This window comes from Salmo salar, chromosome 21, assembly GCF_965601325.2.
Source record: "Salmo salar chromosome 21, fSalSal1, whole genome shotgun sequence".
NCBI classification, from domain to species: domain Eukaryota; kingdom Metazoa; phylum Chordata; class Actinopteri; order Salmoniformes; family Salmonidae; genus Salmo; species Salmo salar.
In genome coordinates this window covers 42,521,547-42,547,567 of record NC_138311.1, presented here as the reverse complement: position 1 = coordinate 42,547,567, position 26,021 = coordinate 42,521,547, and the positions used below count along the sequence as shown (strand labels likewise).

Sequence of the window (26,021 nt, the reverse complement as noted above, 5' to 3'; positions counted from 1 at the left end):
TGTCAGATTTCAAAAAAGTTTTACTGTAAAAGCACACCATGCAATTATGTTAGGTCAGTGCCTAGCCACAGAAAACAATAGTCATTTTCCAATCAAGGAGCGGTGTCACAAAACTCAGAAATAGCATTATAAATATTCACTTATCTTTGATCTTCATCGGAATGCACTCCCAGGAATCCCAGTTCCACAATAAATGTTTGTTTTGTACGATGAAGTCCATTTATGTCCAAATACCACCTTTTTGTTTGCGCGTTTAGTCCAGTATCCAAATGCGCGTGCACTAAGTCCAGACAAAGTCTAAAGATCCATGAACGTTCGTAGAAACATGTCAAACGATGTATAGAATCAATCTTTAGGATGTTTTTATCATAAATCTTCAATAATATTCCAACTGGACAATTCCTTTGTCTTTAGAAATGAAAGGGAACACAGCTCACGCTCGACTTAGCTCATAGCATTCTGCCAGACCCCTGACTCAAACAGCTCTTATTCTCTCCCCCTTCACAGTAGAAGCATGTAACAATGTTCTAAAGACTGACATCTAGTGGAAGCCTTAAAGTGCAATATGACCCCACAGACACTGTATATTGGATAGGCAATCACTTGAAAAACTACAAACCTCAGATTTCCCACATCCTGGTTAGATGTTTTCTCAGGTGTTTGTCAGCCATATGAGTTCTGTTATACTCAGATGTCATTCAAACAGTTTTAGAAACTTCAGTGTTTTCTATCCAAATCTACTAATTATATGCATATTCTAGCTTTTGGACCTGAGTAGCAGGCAGTTTACTCTGGGCACCTTATTCATCCAAGCTACTCAATACTGCCCCCCAGTCCCAAAGAAGTTAATTTATGACGATTTACAAATCATAAATAATTTATGTATATATTCTAATTATCTGCATTCAACTGTCAGTATAAATTGAAAATTACAGGCTTTCAGTTGAAGAGAATCCTTGACGTATCTATGATGGCATTAGCAGGTTTTGAAAACAGTGTGATAAATGAATCCATACTTTTTATTTGGCAGTCTCGACGAGTATCATTTGCTGACCCAATCCAACACCAGGAGCTGGCAGATGACATTGACCGTCGCAGCCCTGTCATCCGATCCAGCTCCCCAAGGATCAAAACTACCAGCAGCAGCATCCCTCAGGCCAAGGTACACGTACCACTAGTGATGTGTAATAAATGTCATTTGAAGTACTCTGCACTAAATCATTAAAGGCTCAATTTAGTTAAGATAAGTGTGTGAAACTTCAACTTTTGCCTAAATCATCAATGGGAGACTGATATTCTGACTTGATTTCTGCATGATTAACTCAGTGGCCACACTAACTGAACTTCCCCTTCCCCCTTTTTTTTAGATGTCTCTTTCATTTTGACCCTTTTACTGTGATAGCCTAACCTCTGCTCTATTTGCAGTATGTAACAACACCAACAAAGGGCTTACTGATCCTCAGTCCACGCAATCTCCGCAGCCCGGGATACAAGAGCTCCAAGAAATGCCTGGTATGTACCCTCAGATACACAGGAAGTACCCAAGTTATTTTCAGACTAGATCATAATCCTAAATTCCATCCTTTTTGTAAAACCTAATGGATTAGATGATCTTATTATCCACAAGGACATTAATTTTGCAGCATGCATACATTCAGTACATAAAGACAAAACAGCCAATATAGCCTACATACAAGAACACATTGCATTTTTTAAATTGGTTTACTGTCCATGATTGTTGTGCATGTGCCCGAGTATCATTCCTACTTAGCTTCTAACTTGATTAATGTTTCAGATCTCTGAGCTGGGCCAGGAGCCGAGGCCCATCCCTAAGGACTGTGTGTACCCGGCCCTGGTCCGCTGTTCTACCCCTGTGGAAGCAGTGCTGCCTCAGATCACCTCCAACATGTGGTCAGTGTAACCGAGAGAAGTCTGGGCCCAAAAAAATGAACGGCTTGTACAATAAATCAAGTTTAATACAATGCGAGTTGCAACAAGGGAACAACAATCCAACACATGGGTTCCCATAAAACTGTAGCAGATATCCAAAGCTTTAGGCATTTCTTTATAATTAATATGGGCCATCAGCCATTGCTACATACATTTTTGTACTTACAAATGTACTGATATGTATCCAATGATTCTTGAAGAATACAACTTATAAATGCCTCATGAGCTCACTCCATGAGAACACAGAATATAAGCTTGTTTTTCTCCAATGTTTGTAGACAAAATAAATGTGAACAAACACTATAGCCTCAACATGGTTAAAACAATCATTTTGATATCATGGATGGTCAGTCCTTGCATCCATAGCTCTATGAATTTGTGTGTTACATTTCTCCAGTCCCATCCCTCAGCTTTTTACCGAAACAACGAGTGGGGGGGGGGGGTGTTTTGCTCTTCCTTCTACTGTTGATGGCTGCTTTAACATTCTGTAATTATTTATCCTCAGGCCTCGTGGCTTTGGCCAGCTTGTGCGAGCCCGGAATATCAAAACTGTCGGAGACCTCAGTGCTCTCACACCAAGTGAAATCAAGAACCTTCCCATTCGTTCCCCAAAGATTTCTAATGTGAAGAAAGCACTTAAAATATACCATGAACAGCAGGTATTTTGTCCAAACTTAAAACCTGTGACTTTCTCCTTCCTTCTGAAAGTGCAAATGAGATCCATACTTTAGATTATGCCCAAGAGATATTTGTCTTCCACAGTTAGTGATAATTGTCATACATGGTTAATTCTTGTAGAGATAAACCACCTGAACTGTGCCTATCTATTTGGTCTGTAATGACCGTTTCACCTTGTCACTGCTTCAGCAGAAGGGCCGTAGTGATGAGCTGAAGAGTTTTGAGGAGATGGAGAAGATGACATCTGAGCTGGAGGAGCCAACATTTCCTCAGAACCAGGAAGAGGACAAGACTCCAGGAGATGCCCTAGGTGAGTTCAATAAACCTGTTGTCCCCAAAGCCAATTTGTGCAGTAAGAGAATAGGCTTGAAAAAAATTACAATTAAAATTACATTTTTTTGCAGTGAAATTGCTCAATTGAACTTGTAACACTTAGGTTACTTGCCACAAATACATTTTTTATATAAACCTTAACATTATTTTGCTGTATTTCTAATTTAGCTCACTGAACAAAACTCTATCATAGATGATTATCATGCATGATATTCCCTTCTGTAGTCACAGAGTTGTTGGATGAGCCAGTGTTCAAGGAGCACGAGGAACATCCAGAGGAGAGGCCTGACCACCAGAAGACTGCTGAAGGGGGTCTGCTGTTGGAGGTGGAGTCTCTGGCAGCTCATCTGATGGGTGAGGGATTGAGCCACTGCTCCTCTGACCAGCTGGTTCAGATCCATGATCAGCTGGGAGGCATGATGAGGACTGTGGTGGTGCAGCTGCAGAGCAGAGTACTGGCTCAGAACAAGGACAGCAGACCCTGATCCAAACACTATACAGTCCCGGGGTTTGGATTACATATTTTGGGAATGCCCGACGTGAAGTCTCTTGAAGATGCCTATTGACAATTGTGGGGGGTGGCATATTGGTGTTTGATTTCTTACAGAGGTCTTGATTTGTTTGTGGGTGCCCAGGCCCCCCAGCCCCCATGGACTTCAAACCCCCCCAATCAAGGTTTCCCCCCTCACACTGACTCTTAAAGAAATAAAATATCTTAGAGTTAACCAAGTACTACACCACAAGTCCACCAGGATCTGTTGGGATTGTGTTTTTAAACTCCTGTTCCTTTTTCCTTGTCCTCTCCGATGGCTGAGGGAGACATTTTTATAAATGCTAAAAAGTGGTGGTGGTGATTAGTTGTCATGGCAACGGTGAAAGCAAAGCATGGGCTCTGATAGGCTTTGCCAGGAAGTGATATTTTAAGGATACATTGTGGTCAGGAGAACGTTGTGTACTTAAATAAAGGTTTTAATGATGGAGGCTGTATCACAGTGAGGTTCTTTGGATGGATGGGAAGTTTAGAAGTTGTATACAGTATGTGAGCATAAGGCAATGTATTTCTGTTCTGAATTCATGATTAATGCCAGTACTGTGGCTGTCATAGATGGTCAGGCCACGACATTACCTGCCTCCAGGGTAGTTTGTTTGTTTTGTCTATTAAACAGCTCCCCAAAAAACTGACTTGGCTTCACTTGATTTCATCTTGTCCAGTTCTTTTGTGTCAATATCAAAGTTATTATTGAGAAACCTTTACGCAAGCTGTTAAAGTGGTGTCTGGCTTGAACTATTGTTCTATGTAATGTAGCTAAGTTAAAGTGCAGAGGCCACAAGGTAGAGAAAAAGAACACAAGACTGCAGTAGTGCAGAAGGTTGGTGTTTTATTATCTACTGATCAAAGGTATTTGACTTCCTTTACCCCCAGACCTAGGTAATCTGAGGGAACGAAACACATGCAATGAGTGACCAGCCTTCGGCTACTTCAGGAGGGAAACTCAAAGTTGCTGATAGATATAAGAATAGGAAATCGTGTCCCGTCTATTCATTCTATCTGATAGCCAATCATATCTGTTCTACATTATCTGAACGTTCTGTAATGTTACATCCTCAGGAACAGACCCCTGGTTTTTAGGATGATACCTCTAAGGTTACACATCTTTTAGTCTCATCTTTCATCAACCCCTTCTGGTTTTAGGTGATTAAACAACTTTATTCTCTCCATACGTTACACTTTCCTATCATCCATATACTTCACTTTTTCGTCACAGGGAAGTTTGAATTGCATGTAAGCTCATCTGTTGTGTGAAAGTTAACTTTCAGTAAAGCTTTTGAAAAATATTTAACTGACATTGATTAAATAAGGTTCTGTCTGCAATTTACAAAATAATGGGCTTTTCGTCATGTTCTTTCAAGACAAGGTCTTGGAAAAGGATGAATGTTCTTCTACAGTAGTCTATATAGGTATGTATAAATATTTCAGCTTCTCATGTCACATCCACAGGGCCTTGGGAAACGGGCATCAACAAGAATTGCATGTAAACTATAGACTACTAATACTACAGCTACAATAATCTAAGCGATAGTGTACACATAACAGGTTTACGAAGCGACAGATTCAGCCGTAGATGGTGGCCAATCAGGTAGCCGGGTGGATGTGTCACCCACTCCAGGGGGAGGATTGGAGGGGTGGGTGGGACTTGTCTTTAGATTGCTTCAACGTAATTGGCCGGCAGCATGCCAGTCTTGCCTGAGCGCTGCACAGTGCCGTACATCCAGCCCTCGTCGATGGACTGCACGTTTACGATAACATCCCCATCCTTGAAGGAGACCTCGTCCATGTCGGCAGAGGAGTAGTCGTACATGGCACGCACAGTTTTCTGAACGGGACAAAAAATATTTTTTAGTAATGACGGCTGAGAAAGCTTACTATCATGTATTTTTTCTTTATAGACATTTTTGGAACATGGTAGTGAATAGTGCACAGCAACCCCACCAAAAGGAAATTTGCCCAAAACTCCAACACAGGCCTCCCTGTTTCTCTGGCATCTCCCTTCTCAATGTGGAGGCAATACAATCTAATTCTGTTTCACAGTCAGTCACATCAATGACTGGAGTCCACGGTAATGATCTATGTCCTGTGAGCCTGGTACAGTGAAAGTACAGTACTCACCCCGGTGGTGGAGGGGTGGGAGGGGACAGAGGACACGGTGGTCTGCTGGGTGGCTACAGAGGAAGACCTCTGCTGCAGCTCCACGGTCTTGGTGTGTGTGTAGCCTGCAGGAGCAGATAGGAAAGACATTAGTCAAGTCAGATGTCACAGTTAGAATGAGTGCTTAGGTATAGATACTTCTACCATAGCGGGCTGGGAACAGGGCACTGACTACCAAGTATTGACGAGGCTTGAATATAAAGGTCTGCCATCTACACTGAGTGTACAAAACATTAAGAACACCTGCTCTTTCCATGACAGACTGACCAGGTGAAAGCTATGATCCCTTATTGAGGTCACATGTTAAATCCACTTCAATCAGTGGAGATGAAGAGGAGGAGACAGGTTAAAGAAGGATTTTTAAGCCTTGAGACAATCGAGACATGTTTGTGTATGTGTGCCATTCAGAGCGTGAATGGGCAAGACAAAAGATTTTAGTACCTTTGAACAGGGTATGGTAGTAGGTGCCAGGTGCACCAGTGTGTCAAGAACTGCAACACTGTTGGGTTTTTCACGCTCAACAGTTCCCTGTGTGTATCAAGAATGGTCCACCACCCAAAGGCATCTAGCGAACTTGACACAACTGCGGGAAGCATTGGAGGCTAAATGGGCCAGCATCCCTTTGGAACGCTTTCGACACCTTGTAGAGTCCATGCTCTGAGGCTGTTATGAAGGCAAAAGACGGTGCAACTCAATATTAGGGAGGTGTTCCTAATGCTTTGTACACTCAGTGTCTATGGAATTGGTCCAAAGTGGTTTGGTGGTGTGATCTCTGAACTGGGTTGTGATTGTGTGAGGTGGGCCTACTACAATAGACCTACCCATGGAGGAGGTAGCAAAGCCGTTGCTGTACAGGGACACGTGGTGGGCTGGGTCCTCAGACACCTCAGACTTCTCATCACCAACACCACTCATAGCGCTAGTGGAGCGGGAGTGCTCCTTGCTGCGACGCTGGGCTTGGACTGTCACACAGAGGTCAAAGGTCAGGGTTCAACAAAACTTACAAATATTGGTTGCGCTTTATAAATTATTCTACATTATTATGATTAAAATCTTAATGCTTATAAATGCTTTATAAATTATTATACATTATGAGTAAAATCTTAATGCTTATAAATGCTTTATAAATGATTATATGACAAATCAAAGAGTTTCCTGTGGATTATGCTGTTCAGGTGTGAGGCTTCTCTCTCTCTTACCTGACATCATGTGCAGACTCCTGGACTGGATGTTGTCCTCAGCAGGGTCGTAGTCAAACACAGAGCCGGGGTTGGTGCGCCACACACGTAGATCTGAGGGTGAACAGACAGGTCTTACAGAACGGCTATTACAACATAGATCAAATGGATGTAGAATAATTGGTTGGTGTGTGTGTGTGTGTGTGTGTGTGTGTGTGTGTGTGTGTGTGTGTGTGTGTGTGTGTGTGTGTGTGGTGTGTGTGTGTGTGTGTGTGTGTGTGTGTGTGTGTGTGTGTGTGTGTGTGTGTGTGTGTGTGTGTGTGTGTGTGTGTGTGTACCGGTGACAGTCTCCTGTTCGTGCTCCACCACGCGTCTCTTCTCCATCTCCACCACACGTCTCTGGATGCCACGGTAGTTGATGTCGCTGAACTCCTGGGTGTTCTTCTTCACGCGGTCCATCACGGGGTCAGAGGTGGTGGGAGTGAAGCTGCCCTTACTCTTCTCAAAGTCCTGGTGGTATTTCACCTGGACAGCGAGCCGTGGGATGGTTTTATATCAGTCGAGAATGAGTAATCATATGGCATTTGTTATTACATTTTAATAAAGGACCCAGTGGTAAGACAATAGCTAAACTTTAGTGGTATGGTTTTACATGGGTATGAATTATGAACGTGAGCAATTTTGTCTGTAATGTGTTATTACAAGACTCTTTACAAGCCTACAAGAGATATTATAACATCTACAAAAACCATTGACTCACTCCAGAGATGTTGCGCTGGGTCTCCTTGACGCGTCTCATCTCAGGTGTGTCCAGCACAAAGGCAGCCTTGCCCTGCACCTGCTTACGGAAGCTGTCAGAGTACAGCACCTGTGGGACAGCAGAGAGGACAGCAGAGAGGACAGCAGAGAGGACAGCAGAGGAACAACGTCAGCACCAGTTAAGCCCCTTTATCTGCTGAACCTGTGTGTGACAGAACGTGGCACAACAACGACAACAGATAGGGTCACTCTGAGAAGGGCTTATTATTGGGACCTCAGACGATATTAGCAGGGAGAGTCAAACCTTCAGAGTGGGGGGTGGATTAAGAGGGCGTGTCCCAATTCATAATGGAGTTAGGAGGGTGTGTTCCAATCCTTAATTGGGATGTTGGGAGTGGGAGGAAGCCAGGGGAAAAGGAGGAGTTGACTAGTTTCAATAACAAGGCAGAGGGTTAGCCATGATATACAAATAGATGAGGAGAGCAGAAGATGACTACTGTAGATCTGATTAATGAGGTTAACTAGAGCCAGAAGAAGAACAGGAGGGAGTTAGATGAGAGGGTTAACGTGGGTTCTAAAGGGTTCTAAAGGGGCACACAGGTCCTGGAGGACGGCTGGTGTACCGAGCTAATCTGTTCTTGGTTCCGTTTCGCTCTCTCCATCTCTGGAGTGAACACCTGGGGCGTTCCTTTGGCAGAACTGTCCTTATACAACACCTACAGGGCAGAAGCACAGCCCCCAGGGGACAGTGAGACACACTGCAACAACACAATCCAACACACACCAACACACACTAAAACATCCCAGCCTCCACAGCATGGCAAGGATGTTAGTTGCCACACTAAAACAGGAGATAAATAGCACACATCTTAAAGGTAGAACGCTGCTGTGGAGATACAAATAAAAAAAAAGGTTAAGCAAAAACACTCAAAATGTGAGGAAGTAATTTTGAAGAGGGTGTTTTAGCTGAGGTTAGAATGAAGGGAGAGTCAAAGATGATTTACTGAGGGCGGAAGGTGGAAGGATAGATTGAAAGGAACGAGGAATGATGGAGAGGAATGATGTGATGTATTAGGATCAGGGTTGATTGTTGATGACAGGGGCTGAACCGATAGAGAAGACAGTTTAAGGAGGTAAGGGAGGATCACGCTCAAATCTCGACTAAACAGTGAAAAACACAGAAACACGTGTTGGCATTGGTTTCCTCTAGTACCGAGCTGATGTTCTTCTGCATCTCACGAACCCTCTTCACCTCCGGTAGGTCTGAGATGGCTGTGCACCGACACAACAAGTCCTTGTACTTTATCTACCCATCAGATCAGCATTATGGTCCCATGCAGAAGAGAGATGGTGTCACAATGGACAAACACACACAGAGAGAGCAACCGTGAACCAGAGACATCGGACAGCAGAGAACAGATTACAGGAAGCACTGTAGCTACAAATGACATTGAACTGTTAATAGCACAAGGGACAAGAGCGTATGCAGAAGAATAAAGCTAGATTGAACACATGGGACACAGCAGCAACTTCAGCAAAATCATTTTGGATCATACACCTCTTCTGAAATAATATAGACTATTTAGATATATGCATGTACTCACAGGGAGGGGTTCCTCCACCAACATATTGTTTAAACATATTGTGGCTTCATGTACCAGAGAACTTGACATGTTTTAATATTCTATTTTTAAATCATTCTCTACTTATAGTACGCTTAATTTTTACATTAGGATATTTAACAGATATAGGTTTTGGGGCTGGGATGAGACTAAAAAGGGTTGGACAGGGGAATTAAAGTGGGGTTGGAGTTGTACAGGGGCTTGCGTAACAGGAGCAGGACAGACAGGAGTATATAAATGAATCAATAAATGAATGAATGAATTGATTGATATACTCCTGTCTGTCCTGCTGATCATCAAGCCCCTGTAGAACTATATGGATGGTAGATGGAGGGTAAAGAACCACAGTATAAAAACCTGTACCATGCTAATGTGTTGCTGGTTGCGTTTAACTCTGTCCATCTCTGGGGGGTCTGATATAGCTGCTCCTCTTTGTACTGAATCTTTAAACAGTAACACAGAGACAACCAGTCAAAAACAGGGTTTATTGCCCACTCAAATAAAAACTAAGGAGATGGTAAACATATGTGGGCTGCCATAAAATGCATGCAAAGGTTTGGGTTATAGTTAGACTACTGTTTCAAAATCTCACAGCACTTCAGTAAAGAAAACTGAAGAAATAGAATTAAAAGACAAAAACATTTTATGATGAAGATTAATAGAAGATTAATAGAAACAAAAAATGGAGAAGAAAAATCTAAAGGGAATTTGTTTGTCTGGTAGGAAACCAACAAATACAAAACCAAGAAAACAAACAAGGGATGAATCTATTTAGGGCTTTAGTTTGGAGGACAATGGAAGTTAAGTCATTTTTGTACCGCTAAGTTATTTTGAAGCGCTAGACTTCATCTTGGCACACAGAAGTCAAAGGTCAGGAGAATAACCACTGATGCTTTAGGGGGCATTATTGGAGGTCAGCTAGGGGTCATACGACAGAGAGGGTGAGAGGTGTTTTGGGGTTTGTTGGTTGGGAAATTATGGGGGGCCTCCTTTATGGGAGGGACTAGATAGAAACTCGAGTACCGAGCTGATGTTCTTCTGCATCTCACGAACGTTCTTCACCCCCGGTAGGTCTGAGATGGCTGTGCCCCGACACAACGAGTCCTTGATCTATTCTAGGGGTTCCATGAGAAACACAGAGACAAAGCAAGACAGATAACAGATATAAAGCACACATACTGGACACTACACGTATACTACACGTACACTACACGCATACAGCAGCAGCAGCAGCAAGGACGATGGCCTCACTGAAGACAGTGAGAATGCAGCTGGCATAAAGCAGGTAGATAACACAGTTGTGGCATTTACATTGCATGTCAACAGCAGTTAAGTGCTTTTGCTTTTACAGAATATACTGCAAATTATATAACACTATGAACTGACTAGGGAACCTCTGAGCGAACGAAAGGTAGATATTTGGTTTAGTTTATTACAGATCTTAGATGTAACGTTAATTAATTATTTTAATGTTCTGATGAGCCTGGTGGCACAATGAACTCTGAGATTAGCACAAACTCTGCAAAACGGGGTTGAAAATGTGGAAATAAAAAATGGTTGCAATTATATTGAGATTAAAACATTATATGGTGTTTTTTTTTGTTAAATCTGAGATCTGGGGGGGTTCAACATGGAGCCTATGGCATGGAAGCGTGGACTGAGTGAAGACTGGCAGGGTCACACTATAGTGTACCGTGCTAATGTTTGTCTGATTGCATTTAACTCTGTCCATCTCTGGGGTGTCTGACAGAGCTGTTCCTCCTCCCAAGTCCTCTTTGTACCGGATCTTTAAACGGTAAGAGGAGGAAAACAGTAGTGAGTCTTTGTTCTATCAGTTGAGAGGTTGGTGGAGTGATTTGTGCATGGGAAAAAGACAGGGAAAAGACTGCTAGGCCTACAACAGCCAAAGACCAGAAAGAAAACGTTTCTAGATGACACATGACATTACGAGTAATAAAGCATTAAACCTGTTGGCTCAAAGTGTTACCATATGCCATATTTCATAATGACATTGCTCAAACCAGAGGTCTAAAATCTAAAAATGTTATTAACCTAATACAGAAACACAAGTTTGGCTATGATTAATCTCTCACTATCAGTTCAAGAGGGTAATAAGGGTAATAAGAAAGGGGAGGAAAAGAAAGAAGTGAAAATATGCTATTAGAAAAGGTGAAACATATATATATATTGAAATACTCATGGAGCAGTAGGTATACCCAACTGAAAATCTTTGTATTCTCCTTAACACAAAGAATTTCAGGGCTTTCCTTTATTGATGACACTTTGCCTTTTACGTTTTTAAGGTGGTCTGTCTGGTACTGAAGCTACAGGGAAAAGAGCACAAGTGCAGTTAACATGTCTCCCAATAACAAAAACATCAAGAAAATAAAAGAGAGATTGGAGTCATTAAAACTCGTTTTTCAACCACTCCACACATTTCTTGTTAACAAACTATAGTTTTGGCAAGTCGGTTAGGACATCTACTTTGTGCATGACACAAGTCATGTTTCCAACAATTGTTTACAAACAGATTATTTCACTTATAATTCACTGGATCACAAATCCAGTGGGTCAGAAGTTTACATACCTAAGTTGACTGTGCCTTTAAACAGCTTGGAAAATTCAAGAAAATTATGTCATGGCTTTAGAAGTTTCTGATAGGCGACTTGACATCATTTGAGCCAATTGGAGGTGTACCCGTGGATGTATTTCAAGGCCTACCTTCAAACCCAGTGCCTCTGCTTGACATGGGAAAATCGAAAGAAATCAGCCATGACTTCAGAAAAAAAAATGTAGACCTCCAGAAGTCTGGTTCATCCTTGGGAGCAATTGCCAAATGCCTGAAGGTACCACGTTCATCTGTACAAACAATAGTACGCAAGTCTAAACACCATGGGACCATGCAGCCGTCATACCGCTCAGGAAGGAGACGCGTTCTGTCTCCTAGAGATGAACGTACTTTGGTGCGAAAAGAGCAAATCAATCCCAGAACAACAGCAAAAGACCTTGTGAAGATGCTGGAGGAAACAGGTACAAAAGTATCTATATCCATAGTCAAACGAGTCCTATTTCGACATAACCTGAAAGGCCGCTCAGCAAGGAAGAAGCCACTGCTCCAAAACCGCCATAAAAAAGCCAGACTATGGTTTGCAACTGCACATTGGGACAAAGATCGTACTTTTTGGAGAAATGTCCTTTGGTCTGATGAAACAGAAATATAACTGTTTTGACATAATGACAATCGTTATTTTGGGAGGGGTGGCAGCATCATGTTGTGGGGGTGCTTTGCTGCAGGAGGGACTGGTGCACTTCACAAAATAGTGGCATCATGAGGGAGGAAAATTACGTGGATATATTGAAGCAACATCTCAAGACATCAGTCAGAAAGTTAAATCTTGGTTGCAAATGGGTCTTCCAAATTGACAATGACCCCAAGCATACTTCCAAAGTTGTGTCAAAATGGCTTAAGGACAACAAAGTCAAGGTATTGGAGTGGCCATCACAAAGCTCTCACCTCAATCCTATAGAAGATTTGTGGGCAGAACTGAAAAAGCGTGTGTAAGTAAGGAGGCCTACAAACCTGACTCAGTTACACCAACTCTGTCAGGTGGAATGGGCCAAAATTCACCCAACTTATTGTGGGAAGTTTGTGGAAGGCTACCCAAAACTTTTGACCCATGTTAAACAATTTAAAGGCAATGCTACCAAATACTAATTGAGTGTATGTAAACTTCTGACCCACTGGGAATGTGATGAGAAATAAAAGCTGAAATAATCATTCTCTCAACTATTATTTTGACATTTCATATTCTTAAAATAAAGTGGTGATCCTAACTGACCTAAGACAGGGAATTTTTATTCGGATTAAATGTCAGGAATTGTGATAAACTGACTTTAAATGAATTTGGCTAAGGTGTATGTAAACTTCCGACTTCAACTGTATCTAATAAGCCATTCTGTTATTACATATACTGAACAAAAATATAAATGCAACACGCAACAATTTCAAAGATTTTACTGAGTTACAGTTCATATAAGGAAATCGGTCAATTGAAATGAATTGATTAGGCCCTAATCTAAGGATTTCACATGATTGGGAATACATATATGCATCTGTTGGTCACAGATACCTTTAAAAAAAATGGGCCTCAGGATCTCGTCACAGTATCTCTGTTCATTCAAATTGATATCGATAAAATGCAATTTTGTTCCTTGTCCGTAGCTTATGCCTGCCTGGACCATAACCCCACCGCCACCATCAGCAAACAGCTCGCCCACACAACGCCATACATGTGGTCTGCGGTTGTGAGGCCGGTTGGACATACTACCAAATTCTCTAAAACAAGGTTAGAGGCAGCTTGTGAGACAAAACTGCACATTTTAGAGTGGCCTTTTATTGTCCCCAGCACAAAGTGCACCTGTGTAATGACCATGCTGTTTAATCTGCTTCTTGATATGCCACACCTCTCAGGTGGATGGATTATCTTGGCAAATAAGAAATGCTAACTAACAGGGATGTAAACAAATTTGTGTGCAAAATTGGATCGAAATAAGCGTTTTTTGGCGTAAGAAACATTTCTGGGATCTATTATTTTATCTCATGAAACATGGGACCAACACTTTACATGTTACATTTATATATTTTTTCAGTGTAAACTAAATGATGAAATTAAAAAAATTATTGAGCTTGGCTTTTCTGAATCGGTAATTAGATAATAAACATAATGTCCATATGCTGCTGGTTTCTTTCAGTTCAGACAGCACAACACAACAGATGTCCATCAAGAAACAATGAACATATACATGTATATAAAGTATTGAAGGTGATACTTTGAAGTCAAGACACTGAAGATGCACAGAGAGACACCTTGCTGCCACTGACTGACATGGGGACATGGTGAACCTGAGACCTGGAACCTAGGCCTTGGTTCCAAACGGAGGGTTCTAAAACGGAATGGAGGGTTTTAAAAGGCTTCTACTTACAGTGCTGAAGTTCTTCTGATTTTCACGGACTCTCATCATCTCAGGGGTGTCCAGGACAGGCACATAGTGAGACATGCACTTCTCAGCCTCCTCCCTGTACTTTTTCTGTTGGGACACAGTACACAGAGAGAGAGAGAGAGACGTCACATAAGAGTTTGGTCATTCAACTCTAATGGCAATTTGTTCAAAGCATATTAGTCTATATCAATCAAATCGATGCAAAATGTATCTACATAGTTTATGAAGGGTTTATGAACACTGTTAATAGACATCTACAGTAGTTTGGCGCATTCCTCTTACCTGGCTGACCATGTTCCTGATATTTTGTGCGTGGAGGATGTCAGGGGTGTCGATAACACTAGTGTAGCTAGCCCTGTCCGCCTCAGCAGTCTGCTTGTACTTTTGCTGAGAAGGGACACAAACTGCAGCTCAGAAACACACTCTTTGTTAAATAACATCTACATGTTCTGATGGAGAGTGGTCGTTCAGTATTCTTGGTACAGTACACAATTACTGTATTGAACATAACAAAGTGGTTATGATTATAGTGTGCATTCATTACATGTAAAATAGCTATACAGCAACTCAGGTATAACGAAGACAGATGGACAATATGAAATAGCTTCTAGGTTACAAGAAACTGCTTCTCTGGTAGTTATCACCTAAAAAAATATGGCTATAATGTATTATGCTTTTTGAAATTACTGGACTTAATGCACATATTACAAAATAAGGGTGTCTTGGCCCAAAAACCCAGTCCCCCTGACCTGGCTGAGGATGTCTGTAGCATTCCTAGCCCTCATGAAGTCTGGGGTGTCTGTAGCCAGTGCCAACATTCCCTTGCCCTTGATCTCTGTCTCCAATGTCTTCTTGTACTCTTTCTGCAAACAGCCACATTACACACAGTCAAGTCAAACACAATACTATTTATAGTGAGTATTCAAAATAACCACTGGATATTATGTCACATTGGTTTAGGGGCTGCAGAACCAGAAACGTCACAGGTTAAAACATCTTCAGCTAAGGGGATGATTAATGAGACTCCTAGGGAACCGTGAACAGAGAGCTTAGCATCACAAACCAACAGGAACAGATAATGGGATTAAGTTACAAGTGAGGGAGAGTGATGTGAGACAGGAAGGGTCCACTCAGAGCTGAAAGACAGAAGAAGGTTTAGTGTGAATCTCAGTGAAAGTTGTTTCAGACACCATATTATCTGGTTAACCTGGGGAACTACTAGCCTGGTGCCAGATCTGTTTGCGCTGTCTTGCCAACTCCTGTAGTCACTGTCAACATTGGAGTTAACAAGACAGCACAAACAGATCTGAGACCAGGCTGGGGCAACGACACTATTAGCTCCACAACTACGTTGGAAACACATTAGTAATGTCATTAGCCAGAGCCAAGAAGAAAACCAATCAGCTGCCTGGTTAGTTAGGTGATGAAGCAGGAAGAGGAGGAGGAGAAGAAGCAGAGGAAGAGGGGGATGAGCGAGGGATTAGAGAAGAAGCCTGTTCCATCTGTAGCAGTCCTACCTGACTCAGGATAGCAGTGGCGTTCCTTGCTCTCAAAAGCTCAGGAGTTTCCTCAAAAACAGTTAGCCCTTTACCCTTCACCCCCTCCTCTAGATCCCTCCTGTAATCTCTCTACAGGGCGGAAGGAAGAACAGAAAGGCTGCAGAGAGACAGGCAGGGTAACACAGGCAGGGCACACAGACAGGACACGGTACGGTAAAGGCTCAGGTGGCAGTACCGCTCACCCATAGATGCTCAAAGCCACCAAGTCTTGCCTTCAGATTATGACAGACCAGTTCTGGTTTCGGTTGACATGTATTGAGTTGCCAAATTGGACATTATTCTTATTTTTTACAATAAGTATTATGACCAATAGACTTATTAAATTAGACAATGGAAAGACATTGGTGAGTTTGGTAAGCAGCCTGATTAAAAAAACAATCCCATTTTATCAAACAATAGGACAATAAATACACACCGAATATTTGGTACAAGACAGTTTGTTCATGAGGCTCTTTGTGAAAAGCACTCATGCCTACATTTCATTAGGGCATAATGCACAGAAAACACAGGAAACAGGGTTCATTTACAAAGCCAAACCAGACAGAAAAGGCAGATGGACAAAGCAGACAAATGCAGACAGTTGTTTTGCACCAAACTTCCTGTAGTGTCCTACTAGATGGAGGGAATGGTTGTTTTGAACCAAACCTCCAGTATTGTCCTACGAGATGGAGGGAATGGTTGTTTTGAACCAAACCTCCAGTATTGTCCTACTAGATGGAGGGAATGGTTGTTTTGAACCAAACCTCCAGTATTGTCCTACTAGATGGAGGGAATGGTTGTTTTGAACCAAACCGCCAGTATTGTCCTACTAGATGGAGGGAATGGTTGTTTTGCACCAAACCTCCAGTATTGTCCTACTAGATGGAGGGAATGGTTGTTTTGCACCAAACCTCCAGTATTGTCCTACTAGATGGAGGGAATGGTTGTTTTGCACCAAACCTCCAGTATTGTCCTACTAGATGGAGGGAATGGTTGTTTTGAACCAAACCTCTTGTAGTGTCCTACGAGATGGAGGGAACTAAACAAGTCAGGATGTCAACATAGATGACAGCGCAGACATGACAATAAAACAAATTCTACAACTAAAACAGTCATGCAGCATTACTATGGTACTATGAACATGGAAAAGGGTGTATTTATTATGTGTAATAGTCATAGAGTGTATTATCTTCAGGTGGCGAACCATGCAAGCTGACCACATCTAACCTGGGTGTGACAGAACAATTAAGAAAAAGTCACAAGTGGGATTAAAAGAACGAGGGCTGTGGTGGTTGTAGGGGACTTAGTACGATTACCAGGGGTGGGTGAAGAGGAGGAGGAGAATGAGGAGGAGAGTGAATAACTGGATGAGGAGGAGGAGAAGGAGGAGGGGAATAAGGAACTGGAGGAGGAGGAGAAGAAGAAGGAGGAGTTGAAAGAGGTGGTAAATGCCCGTTCGTTACCTCGCTGGCTATTTTGGTGGCATGTCTGACATGTAACATGGCAGGGGTGACCTCCAAGCCTGAGAGGTTCTTTCCCTTTATGGACTCCTCATATTCCTTATGATAGTCTTTCTATTAGCCACAAAGATAAGACAAGTGACAAACACAGCTGAGATACAACGTATAACATCCAAGCGTAGTAAGTCCACAGTCACAATGCAAGCTTCACCTCAATATTCTTACTGAGAACAAATCAGGGGTGTATTGCTTTACGCATTACCACAGTATACCTCTGGTGTGGGTAGTGTTTTTGTACACACAATATAATATTTGAAACCTTTGTGTGTTTGCGCATGTATAATAGTGCTCTTTTGTGTATGGAGCCAAGTCTTCTTCAGCAGTCAATAGTTTAAACATGTTCCCTAAATTAAATCACCGCAGTATGGTAAGTCTTATGTTCTGCGTCAGTCTGTCTGTGTACTAGCAGGGAAACATGATTACCAGACACTAGCAGGGAAACATGATTACCAGACACTAGCAGGGAAACATGATTACCAGACACTAGCAGGGAAACATGATTACCAGACACTAGCAGGGAAACATGATTACCAGACACTAGCAGGGAAACATGATTACCAGACACTAGCAGGGAAACATGATTACCAGACACTAGCAGGGAAACATGATTACCAGACACTAGCAGGGAAACTAGATTACCAGACACTAGCAGGGAAACTAGATTACCAGACACTAGCAGGGAAACATGATTACCAGACACTAGCAGGGAAATATGATTACCAGACACTAGCAGGGAAACATGATTACCAGACACTAGCAGGGAAACATGACTACGACACTAGCAGGGAAACATGATTACCAGACACTAGCAGGGAAACATGATTACCAGACACTAGCAGGGAAACATGACTACGACACTAGCAGGGAAACATGATTACCAGACACTAGCAGGGAAACATGACTACGACACTAGCAGGGAAACATGATTACCAGACACTAGCAGGGAAACATGATTACCAGACACTAGCAGGGAAACATGATTACCAGACACTAGCAGGGAAACATGATTACCAGACACTAGCAGGGAAATATGATTACCAGACACTAGCAGGGAAACTAGATTACCAGACACTAGCAGGGAAACATGATTACCAGACACTAGCAGGGAAACATGATTACCAGACACTAGCAGGGAAACATGATTACCAGACACTAGCAGGGAAACTAGATTACCAGACACTAGCAGGGAAACATGATTACCAGACACTAGCAGGGAAACATGATTACCAGACACTAGCAGGGAAACATGATTACCAGACACTAGCAGGGAAACATGATTACCAGACACTAGCAGGGAAACATGATTACCAGACACTAGCAGGGAAACATGATTACCAGACACTAGCAGGGAAACATGATTACCAGACACTAGCAGGGAAACATGATTACCAGACACTAGCAGGGAAACATGATTACCAGACACTAGCAGGGAAATATGATTACCAGACACTAGCAGGGAAATATGATTACCAGACACTAGCAGGGAAATATGATTACCAGACACTAGCAGGGAAACTAGATTACCAGACACTAGCAGGGAAACATGACTACGACACTAGCAGGGAAACATGATTACCAGACACTAGCAGGGAAACATGACTACGACACTAGCAGGGAAACATGATTACCAGACACTAGCAGGGAAACATGATTACCAGACACTAGCAGGGAAACATGATTACCAGACACTAGCAGGGAAACATGATTACCAGACACTAGCAGGGAAATATGATTACCAGACACTAGCAGGGAAACATGACTACGACACTAGCAGGGAAACTAGATTACCAGACACTAGCAGGGAAATATGACTACGACACTAGCAGGGAAACATGATTACCAGACACTAGCAGGGAAACATGATTACCAGACACTAGCAGGGAAACATGATTACCAGACACTAGCAGGGAAACATGATTACCAGACACTAGCAGGGAAATATGATTACCAGACACTAGCAGGGAAATATGATTACCAGACACTAGCAGGGAAACTAGATTACCAGACACTAGCAGGGAAACATGATTACCAGACACTAGCAGGGAAACATGACTACGATACTAGCAGGGAAACATGATTACCAGACACTAGCAGGGAAACATGATTACTAGACACTAGCAGGGAAACATGATTACCAGACACTAGCAGGGAAACATGATTACCAGACACTAGCAGGGAAACATGATTACCAGACACTAGCAGGGAAACATGACTACGACACTAGCAGGGAAACATGATTACCAGACACTAGCAGGGAAACATGACTACGACACTAGCAGGGAAACATGATTACCAGACACTAGCAGAGAAACATGACTACGACACTAGCAGGGAAACATGATTACCAGACACTAGCAGGGAAACATGACTACCAGACAGACATCCAGTACCATACCTTAACCCTGGATCATCAGAGGAACATTTGGATTTCTGAACTTACAGTACATCATGTGTCAGTGCCATAGAAATCTGTTATAGGCGCTAGTGCCAGTGCTTACCTTTCACATCAAACTACACATAGGGAAAGTACAGTTCACAGACATTGTAGTAATTATGGAGAACACACAAGTCTACAGAATCTCCAAATACCACCCCAGAAATACAGTACAGATACATTGTCAGGCAAAAACAGTTGAGTGTTCCGTGTTCTCTTCTGAGCATCAGTGAAACGCTAAACTGCAAAGTAAAATGGTTGTTTGAACCAACAGCTAGATATTGGGTTGAAACGATATAATGTCTATTTACCGCGCTCTGCATGTGCTGGGCCTCCTTAGCCGTCACATAGGTGGGGGTCTCGAAGTCCAGCATGGCCTTTCCTTTAGCCTTCTCATACTTCTCCTTGTACTTCACCTGTCAGACAAACAGGAGTCAGACAAATATATTCACAATATCATAGTCTCTAAATGTATTTATTGAATAAAGTTGACTTACTTTATTGAATAAATATGACTAAATAGCCATTTAAGGTTACCATTGAGGCCTAAAAGATACCAACGGGGCTATAAGACCATAACAGTGTAACAAGGTGTCTTCAGAACACACTGACAGGGTTTATGACACAGGTTTGTTTCAATATGGTGAATTCTGGTCCAGATATCGTTTCCACTTAAATGAGGGGAAGTTCATTTTTCCCTCCTAATCCAGAGGGCAAAATTACTCCACACACAATGGAAGCACGGGAACCAGTTTATAAGGATTGCGGTATAAACCTCTCAGGTTTAATGATGGTGTGACGAGTGGATTCATTAAAAAATGACTTACATAATAACACACAGCCCAACCAACACTTCCAGTAAAACTATTTTTGAAGTCAACAATACAAACACTAATTATGTCTCAAAGTGTTCCACTATTTAATGATTTTACAGGTAGGAGAAGAAACCTGGGAGAATTCAGAATTTAGATTCGCAGGTCACACGATGAATTGTAATGTTGGAGAGATGATTTTCAAACAGGAAGTTGACATCTCAAACACAGGAAGTTAAAACCGGGTGATGCCAATAGGACTGGTTCATAGGTCGTCCCATACATTGGCCCACTTACGTGACTCTGTAGTTCTGAAGCCTCCTTGTGATGAAGCTGTTCTGGTGAGTCAGCGATCATGAGGTAGTGACCCTTACTGTCCTCATGTTTCTTCTTGTACTGGTACTAAGAGGGAATCAGCGCCCAATAAACAGCTCAGTACAATGGCGTAGGGGAAAAGAGCCACTGTCGTTAGCTCACTCAATGCCACCCATTTAAATATATCTTTTTTTTAACAAGAATGTTTTATAAAAAGTTAAGGAGTGGGAATAAAAAGGAATAAAAATAATGAAATGAAAGAAAATGAAAAAAGAAAGAGTGAGGCAGAAAGTTCTGAGCGTCAGTGGTTATAGAAGACTAAGTTATGATATACTAAGTTAGATTTTTATGAAGAAAAGAGGAAGAAATAAATTCTGCACACGATAACATGCTAGACAGAGACGATGTGTGAAAAAGACTAATCTAGACCATAGATGAATAAAAAAAGACATGGAAAAGAAGGTTACAGCAGGTTCTAGTACTAGTATTGGGAGAACAAGGGGTTATGTGAGGAAGTTTGTAGGTCAAAGGTGAGAAGGGTCAGGGTCACTACCAGATGATGTCCTTGAGGATTAACTCACTATTGATTTGTGTTTTACTATAGCTTAGATAAGCAAAGCAGGACAAAACGGGTTGAAATGACGTCATTCTAACTATTTCTGGTTGTAAACTGGTTGAAATGACATCATTACAACTACATTCCAACTATTTCTGGTTGTAAACTGGTTGAAATGACATCATTACAACAACATTCCAACTATTTCTGGTTGTAAACTGGTTGAAATGACATCACTACAACTACATTCCAACTATTTCTGGTTGTAAACTGGTTGAAATGACATCATTACAACTTCATTACAACTATTTCTGGTTGTAAACTGGTTGAAATGACGTCATTACAACTACATTCCAACTATTTCTGGTTGTAAACTGGTTGAAATGACGTCATTCCAACTACATTCCAACTATTTCTGGTTGTAAACTGGTTGAAATGACATCATTACAACCAGATGTGCCTGCTGGGAGAGAGCTAGGGAGAGCCAGTGATTCCTAATGATATGGAAGGACTTGGTTGGAGGGTTGCCGTGGCGAGGCGGTTGGTTTTTGAGAAGGCGGTTGTTACGCAACGCGGGATGATGGTGATGAAGGCACTACCGGGATTCAAGACGGTGGTACAAGGGCTTATGTGAGATTGTCTTACGTCACTGGACAGCTTGCTGGTGCTCAGGTTGTGCTGCATGGACAGAGACTCTGCCATGTCGGTTACAGGTTTGTGCAGCTTCTTCAGGTCACCCTTGTACTTCACCTGTGAGATGAGAAGACAGACAAAGGAACATCATCGTATTATAGAGAGCTATTAATCATTATAATATAGTGTAATTATTATATAGATATATTTTTATAGAGTTTTCTATAGTACATCTCATGAACTACTTGATAAACCCCTGTGAGTAAAGACATCTTAGCCCGAATGAGTATTTATCATATTAAAAGAGTGGTACTCCTACTTGGGTTAGTGCAACACGTACCTCACTAGCCAGCTGGTGTGCATCCTTCTGAGTCTTGTAAACAACACTTTCCTTCATGTCATACTTTGGCCTGAGTCCCTTCTCCTTGTCATACTTGGCCTTGTACTGCACCTGGAGGGATATCATACGGCAGTGTGTGTGTTAGTCTCAGTCTGATTGTGTCTGTGAGGAAGGTAAGCCAATAAAATCAGACGCAGAGAGAGTAGGATTAACGAGGAGAAAAACAGTACACCAGAATACAGTATTCGGTCACATAATATAAAAATGGCTCATGGTTAGTTCAATGATTTTAGAGGGATCCAAATTCAGAATTTCTGAATCAATGTAACTCCTTACTGTACTCTGTTATTATCCCTTGTTATACAGCATAACCATTTGAAGTCAAAAACCATAGGTTGCCTTCTAGGAATAATTTGATATAATGTATCTGGTGGGTATAACACATGAATAAATAAGCATTCTTTTTTACTTTCAATGAGCAAACTAAGCCCAGAAGGCAATTAAGACATAACAGTCAGGGGAAACAAATGTACACACAGAACATGTACTTCATATATAGGCTGTTGGAACAGTATATATGGTAGTCAGGAATAGAAAATGAGGGAGAAAGTGATGCTGGGATCCCATTGCAGAGAGAGTCTGAGGTACTCCTAATCAGTAGAGGAAACAGCTGAAGAAAAGTCAGGGAGAGAGAGAGAAACACCAGGGAGAGAGAGAGAAACACCAGGGAGAGAGAGAGAGAAACAGGGAAAGAGAGAAACACCAGGGAGAGATAGAGAGAGAAAGAAGGAGAGATAGAGAGAGAAACACCAGGGAGAGATAGAGAGAAAGAGGGAGAGAGAGGAACATCGAGGAGAGATAGAGAGAGAAAGAGGGAGAGATAGAGAGAGAAACACCAGGGAGAGATAGAGAGAGAAACACCAGGGAGAGATAGAGAGAGAAAGAGGGATAGATAGAGAGAGAAACACCAGGGAGAGATAGAGAGAGAAAGAGGGAGAGAGAGAGAGAGAAAGAGGGAGAGATAGAGAGAGAAACACCAGGGAGAGATAGAGAGAGAAACACCAGGGAGAGATAGAGAGAGAAAGAGGGATAGATAGAGAGAGAAACACCAGGGAGAGATAGAGAGAGAAACACCAGGGAGAGATAGAGAGAGAAAGAGGGATAGAGAGGAAAATCGGGGAGAGATAGAGAGAGAAACACCAGGGAGAGATAGAGAGAGAAAGAGGGCGAGATAGAGAGAGAAACATCAGGGAGAGATAGAAAGAGAAAGAGGGAGAGATAGAGAGAGAGAAACACCAGGGGGAGATAGAGAGAGAAAGAGGGAGAGAGAGAGAGAGAAACACAAGGGAGAGATAGAGAGAGAAAGAGGGAGAGGTAGAGAGAGAAACACAAGGGAGATAGAGAGAGAGATAGAAACACCAGGGAGAGAGAGAAACACCAGGGAGAGAGAGAGAAACACCAGGGAGAGAGAGAGAGAGAGAAAGAGAGAGAGAGAGAGAAACACCAGGGAGAGAGAGAGAAACACCAGGGAGATAGAGAGAGAAAGAGAGAGAGAGAGAGAGAAACACCAGGGAGATAGAGAGAGAAACACCAGGGAGAGAGAGAGAAACACCAGGGAGATAGAGAGAGAAAGAGAGAGAGAGAGAGAGAAACACCAGGGAGATAGAGAGAGAAAGAGAGAGAGAGAGAGAGAAACACCAGGGAGATAGAGAGAGAAACACCAGGGAGAGAGAGAGAAACACCAGGGAGATAGAGAGAGAAAGAGAGAGAGAGAGAGAGAAACACCAGGGAGATAGAGAGAAACACCAGGGAGATAGAGAGAGAAAGAGAGAGAGAGAGAGAGAAACACCAGGGAGATAGAGAGAGAAACACCAGGGAGAGAGAGAAACACCAGGGAGAGAGAGAGAAACACCAGGGAGAGAGAGAGAGAGAGAAAGAGAGAGAGAGAGAGAAACACCAGGGAGAGAGAGAGAAACACCAGGGAGATAGAGAGAGAAAGAGAGAGAGAGAGAGAGAAACACCAGGGAGATAGAGAGAGAAACACCAGGGAGAGAGAGAGAAACACCAGGGAGATAGAGAGAGAAAGAGAGAGAGAGAGAGAGAAACACCAGGGAGATAGAGAGAGAAAGAGAGAGAGAGAGAGAGAAACACCAGGGAGATAGAGAGAGAAACACCAGGGAGAGAGAGAGAAACACCAGGGAGATAGAGAGAGAAAGAGAGAGAGAGAGAGAGAAACACCAGGGAGATAGAGAGAAACACCAGGGAGATAGAGAGAGAAAGAGAGAGAGAGAGAGAGAAACACCAGGGAGATAGAGAGAGAAACACCAGGGAGAGAGAGAGAGAGAAACAGGGAAAGAGAGAAACACCAGGGAGATAGAGAGAGAAACACCAGGGAGAGAGAGAAACACCAGGGAGAGAGAGAGAAACACCAGGGAGATAGAGAGAGAAAGAGAGAGAGAGAGAGAAACACCAGGGAGATAGAGAGAGAAAGAGAGAGAGAGAGAGAGAAACACCAGGGAGATAGAGAGAAACACCAGGGAGAGAGAGAGAAACACCAGGGAGATAGAGAGAGAGAGAGAAACACCGGGGAGAGAGAGAAACACCAGGGAGAGAGAGAGAAACACCAGGGAGAGAGAGAGAGAAAGAGGGAGAGAGAGAGAGAGAGAAACACCAGGGAGATAGAGAGAGAAAGAGGGAGAGAGAGAGAGAAACACCAGGGAGATAGAGAGAGAAAGAGGGAGAGAGAGGAATGAGGAGTGTGTAAATCCAATAGAAATGAGCAAAATAATCTTCTAATTATAATATGCTCCAAATGAAAAGGCAGTGACAGAACTTCTGGCAAACTAATAAAATGGTTCTCATAGGGGTCAACTCTGTCTCCTACTGTTACACAATGAGTTGTGAATAAGATACCTTAGATAAGCTTTGATACAGGATGTACACAGTCCTCATAGCACAGAGATAATTCTGTAATTCTGTAGAATGATGCAACAACAATAAGCCCATGGCACGGTATCACTGCAGGGGTCATACCACATTCAGACATTTATCCTTTAACATGTTGATCCAACTCATAAAAAAATAAAAAAATAAAAAAACATCTATTTAATATTTTTCATTGACTTTTAGGAAAATAGTTATTGCATCACCATGCTTGTCTATGTTTGGCGACCAGCGAAGCTTGCGATGGGAGAGATACAAAGAAGGTAGCTACAGATATAAGGGAAACAAAACAAAAAGGACTGGAGGTAAAATGAAAACAAGAAAATTGAGGAAAAAGGGAGACAAACGATCAAATCATAACAGAAATGAAAAAATGTCCTCTTGAATTATGGAAGCAGAGGTGCTCCCAGAAATCAATCAATCAGTGAGTCATTGAATAGAAGGAGAAAAGAAGTCACAAGGCACAGACAGGAAGTTGTAGGAAGTTGCAGCCCATTGGTCCCCGCCCCAGGGTCTCAGGTATTCCTTTCTTACATTACTAGTCAGGGCACTCATTTTCTTAAGGTGGCGGCTCTGAGGAGTATCGATGGAAGCAGCTCCGTGGAGGGAGTGCCTGGCTTCCAACTCCTCCTACAAAGCAGCAGTAAGACAGCAGGGTGAGAAAACAAAGACACAACAGGATGGAGGGAGCAAGTAGAGATA

The 26,021-nt window shown here is 42.3% G+C and overlaps 2 protein-coding genes across 16 annotated transcripts in view; one reads left to right on the top strand and one right to left on the bottom strand.

Annotated features, from left to right (window-relative positions):
* LOC106582342 (telomere-associated protein RIF1) overlaps positions 1 to 4,143 on the top strand; it is a 29,434-nt gene extending 25,291 nt beyond the window's left edge. For 2 of the 3 annotated variants that reach the window (XM_045704804.2, XM_045704800.2), the window contains exons 29-34: positions 1,031 to 1,162; positions 1,426 to 1,512; positions 1,796 to 1,911; positions 2,456 to 2,609; positions 2,818 to 2,938; positions 3,187 to 4,143. In XM_045704804.2, coding sequence (XP_045560760.2) covers positions 1,031 to 1,162; positions 1,426 to 1,512; positions 1,796 to 1,911; positions 2,456 to 2,609; positions 2,818 to 2,938; positions 3,187 to 3,446 — 870 coding nt within the window. In that variant the 3' untranslated portion in view covers positions 3,447 to 4,143. The remainder of the gene's footprint in view (positions 1 to 1,030; positions 1,163 to 1,425; positions 1,513 to 1,795; positions 1,912 to 2,455; positions 2,610 to 2,817; positions 2,939 to 3,186) is intronic. The other variant, XM_045704801.2, reaches the window with a different exon arrangement.
* Positions 4,144 to 4,323: 180 nt separating this feature from the next.
* The window catches only part of LOC100194727 (nebulin), a 100,435-nt gene continuing 78,737 nt past the window's right edge, over positions 4,324 to 26,021 (bottom strand). For 5 of the 13 annotated variants that reach the window (XM_045704788.2, XM_082967182.1, XM_082967181.1 and 2 more), the window contains 17 exons: positions 25,854 to 25,949; positions 22,377 to 22,487; positions 22,049 to 22,153; positions 20,830 to 20,934; positions 20,032 to 20,136; positions 15,746 to 15,856; positions 14,978 to 15,091; positions 14,511 to 14,615; positions 14,211 to 14,315; positions 8,819 to 8,911; positions 8,229 to 8,321; positions 7,607 to 7,714; positions 7,185 to 7,371; positions 6,868 to 6,960; positions 6,490 to 6,630; positions 5,630 to 5,733; positions 4,324 to 5,336 (listed from right to left, as the gene is read on the bottom strand). In XM_045704788.2, the coding sequence (XP_045560744.1) occupies positions 5,163 to 5,336; positions 5,630 to 5,733; positions 6,490 to 6,630; positions 6,868 to 6,960; positions 7,185 to 7,371; positions 7,607 to 7,714; positions 8,229 to 8,321; positions 8,819 to 8,911; positions 14,211 to 14,315; positions 14,511 to 14,615; positions 14,978 to 15,091; positions 15,746 to 15,856; positions 20,032 to 20,136; positions 20,830 to 20,934; positions 22,049 to 22,153; positions 22,377 to 22,487; positions 25,854 to 25,949 (1,950 nt within the window). In that variant the 3' untranslated portion in view covers positions 4,324 to 5,162. The other 8 variants (XM_082967184.1, XM_045704792.2, XM_045704791.2 and 5 more) reach the window with 8 other exon arrangements.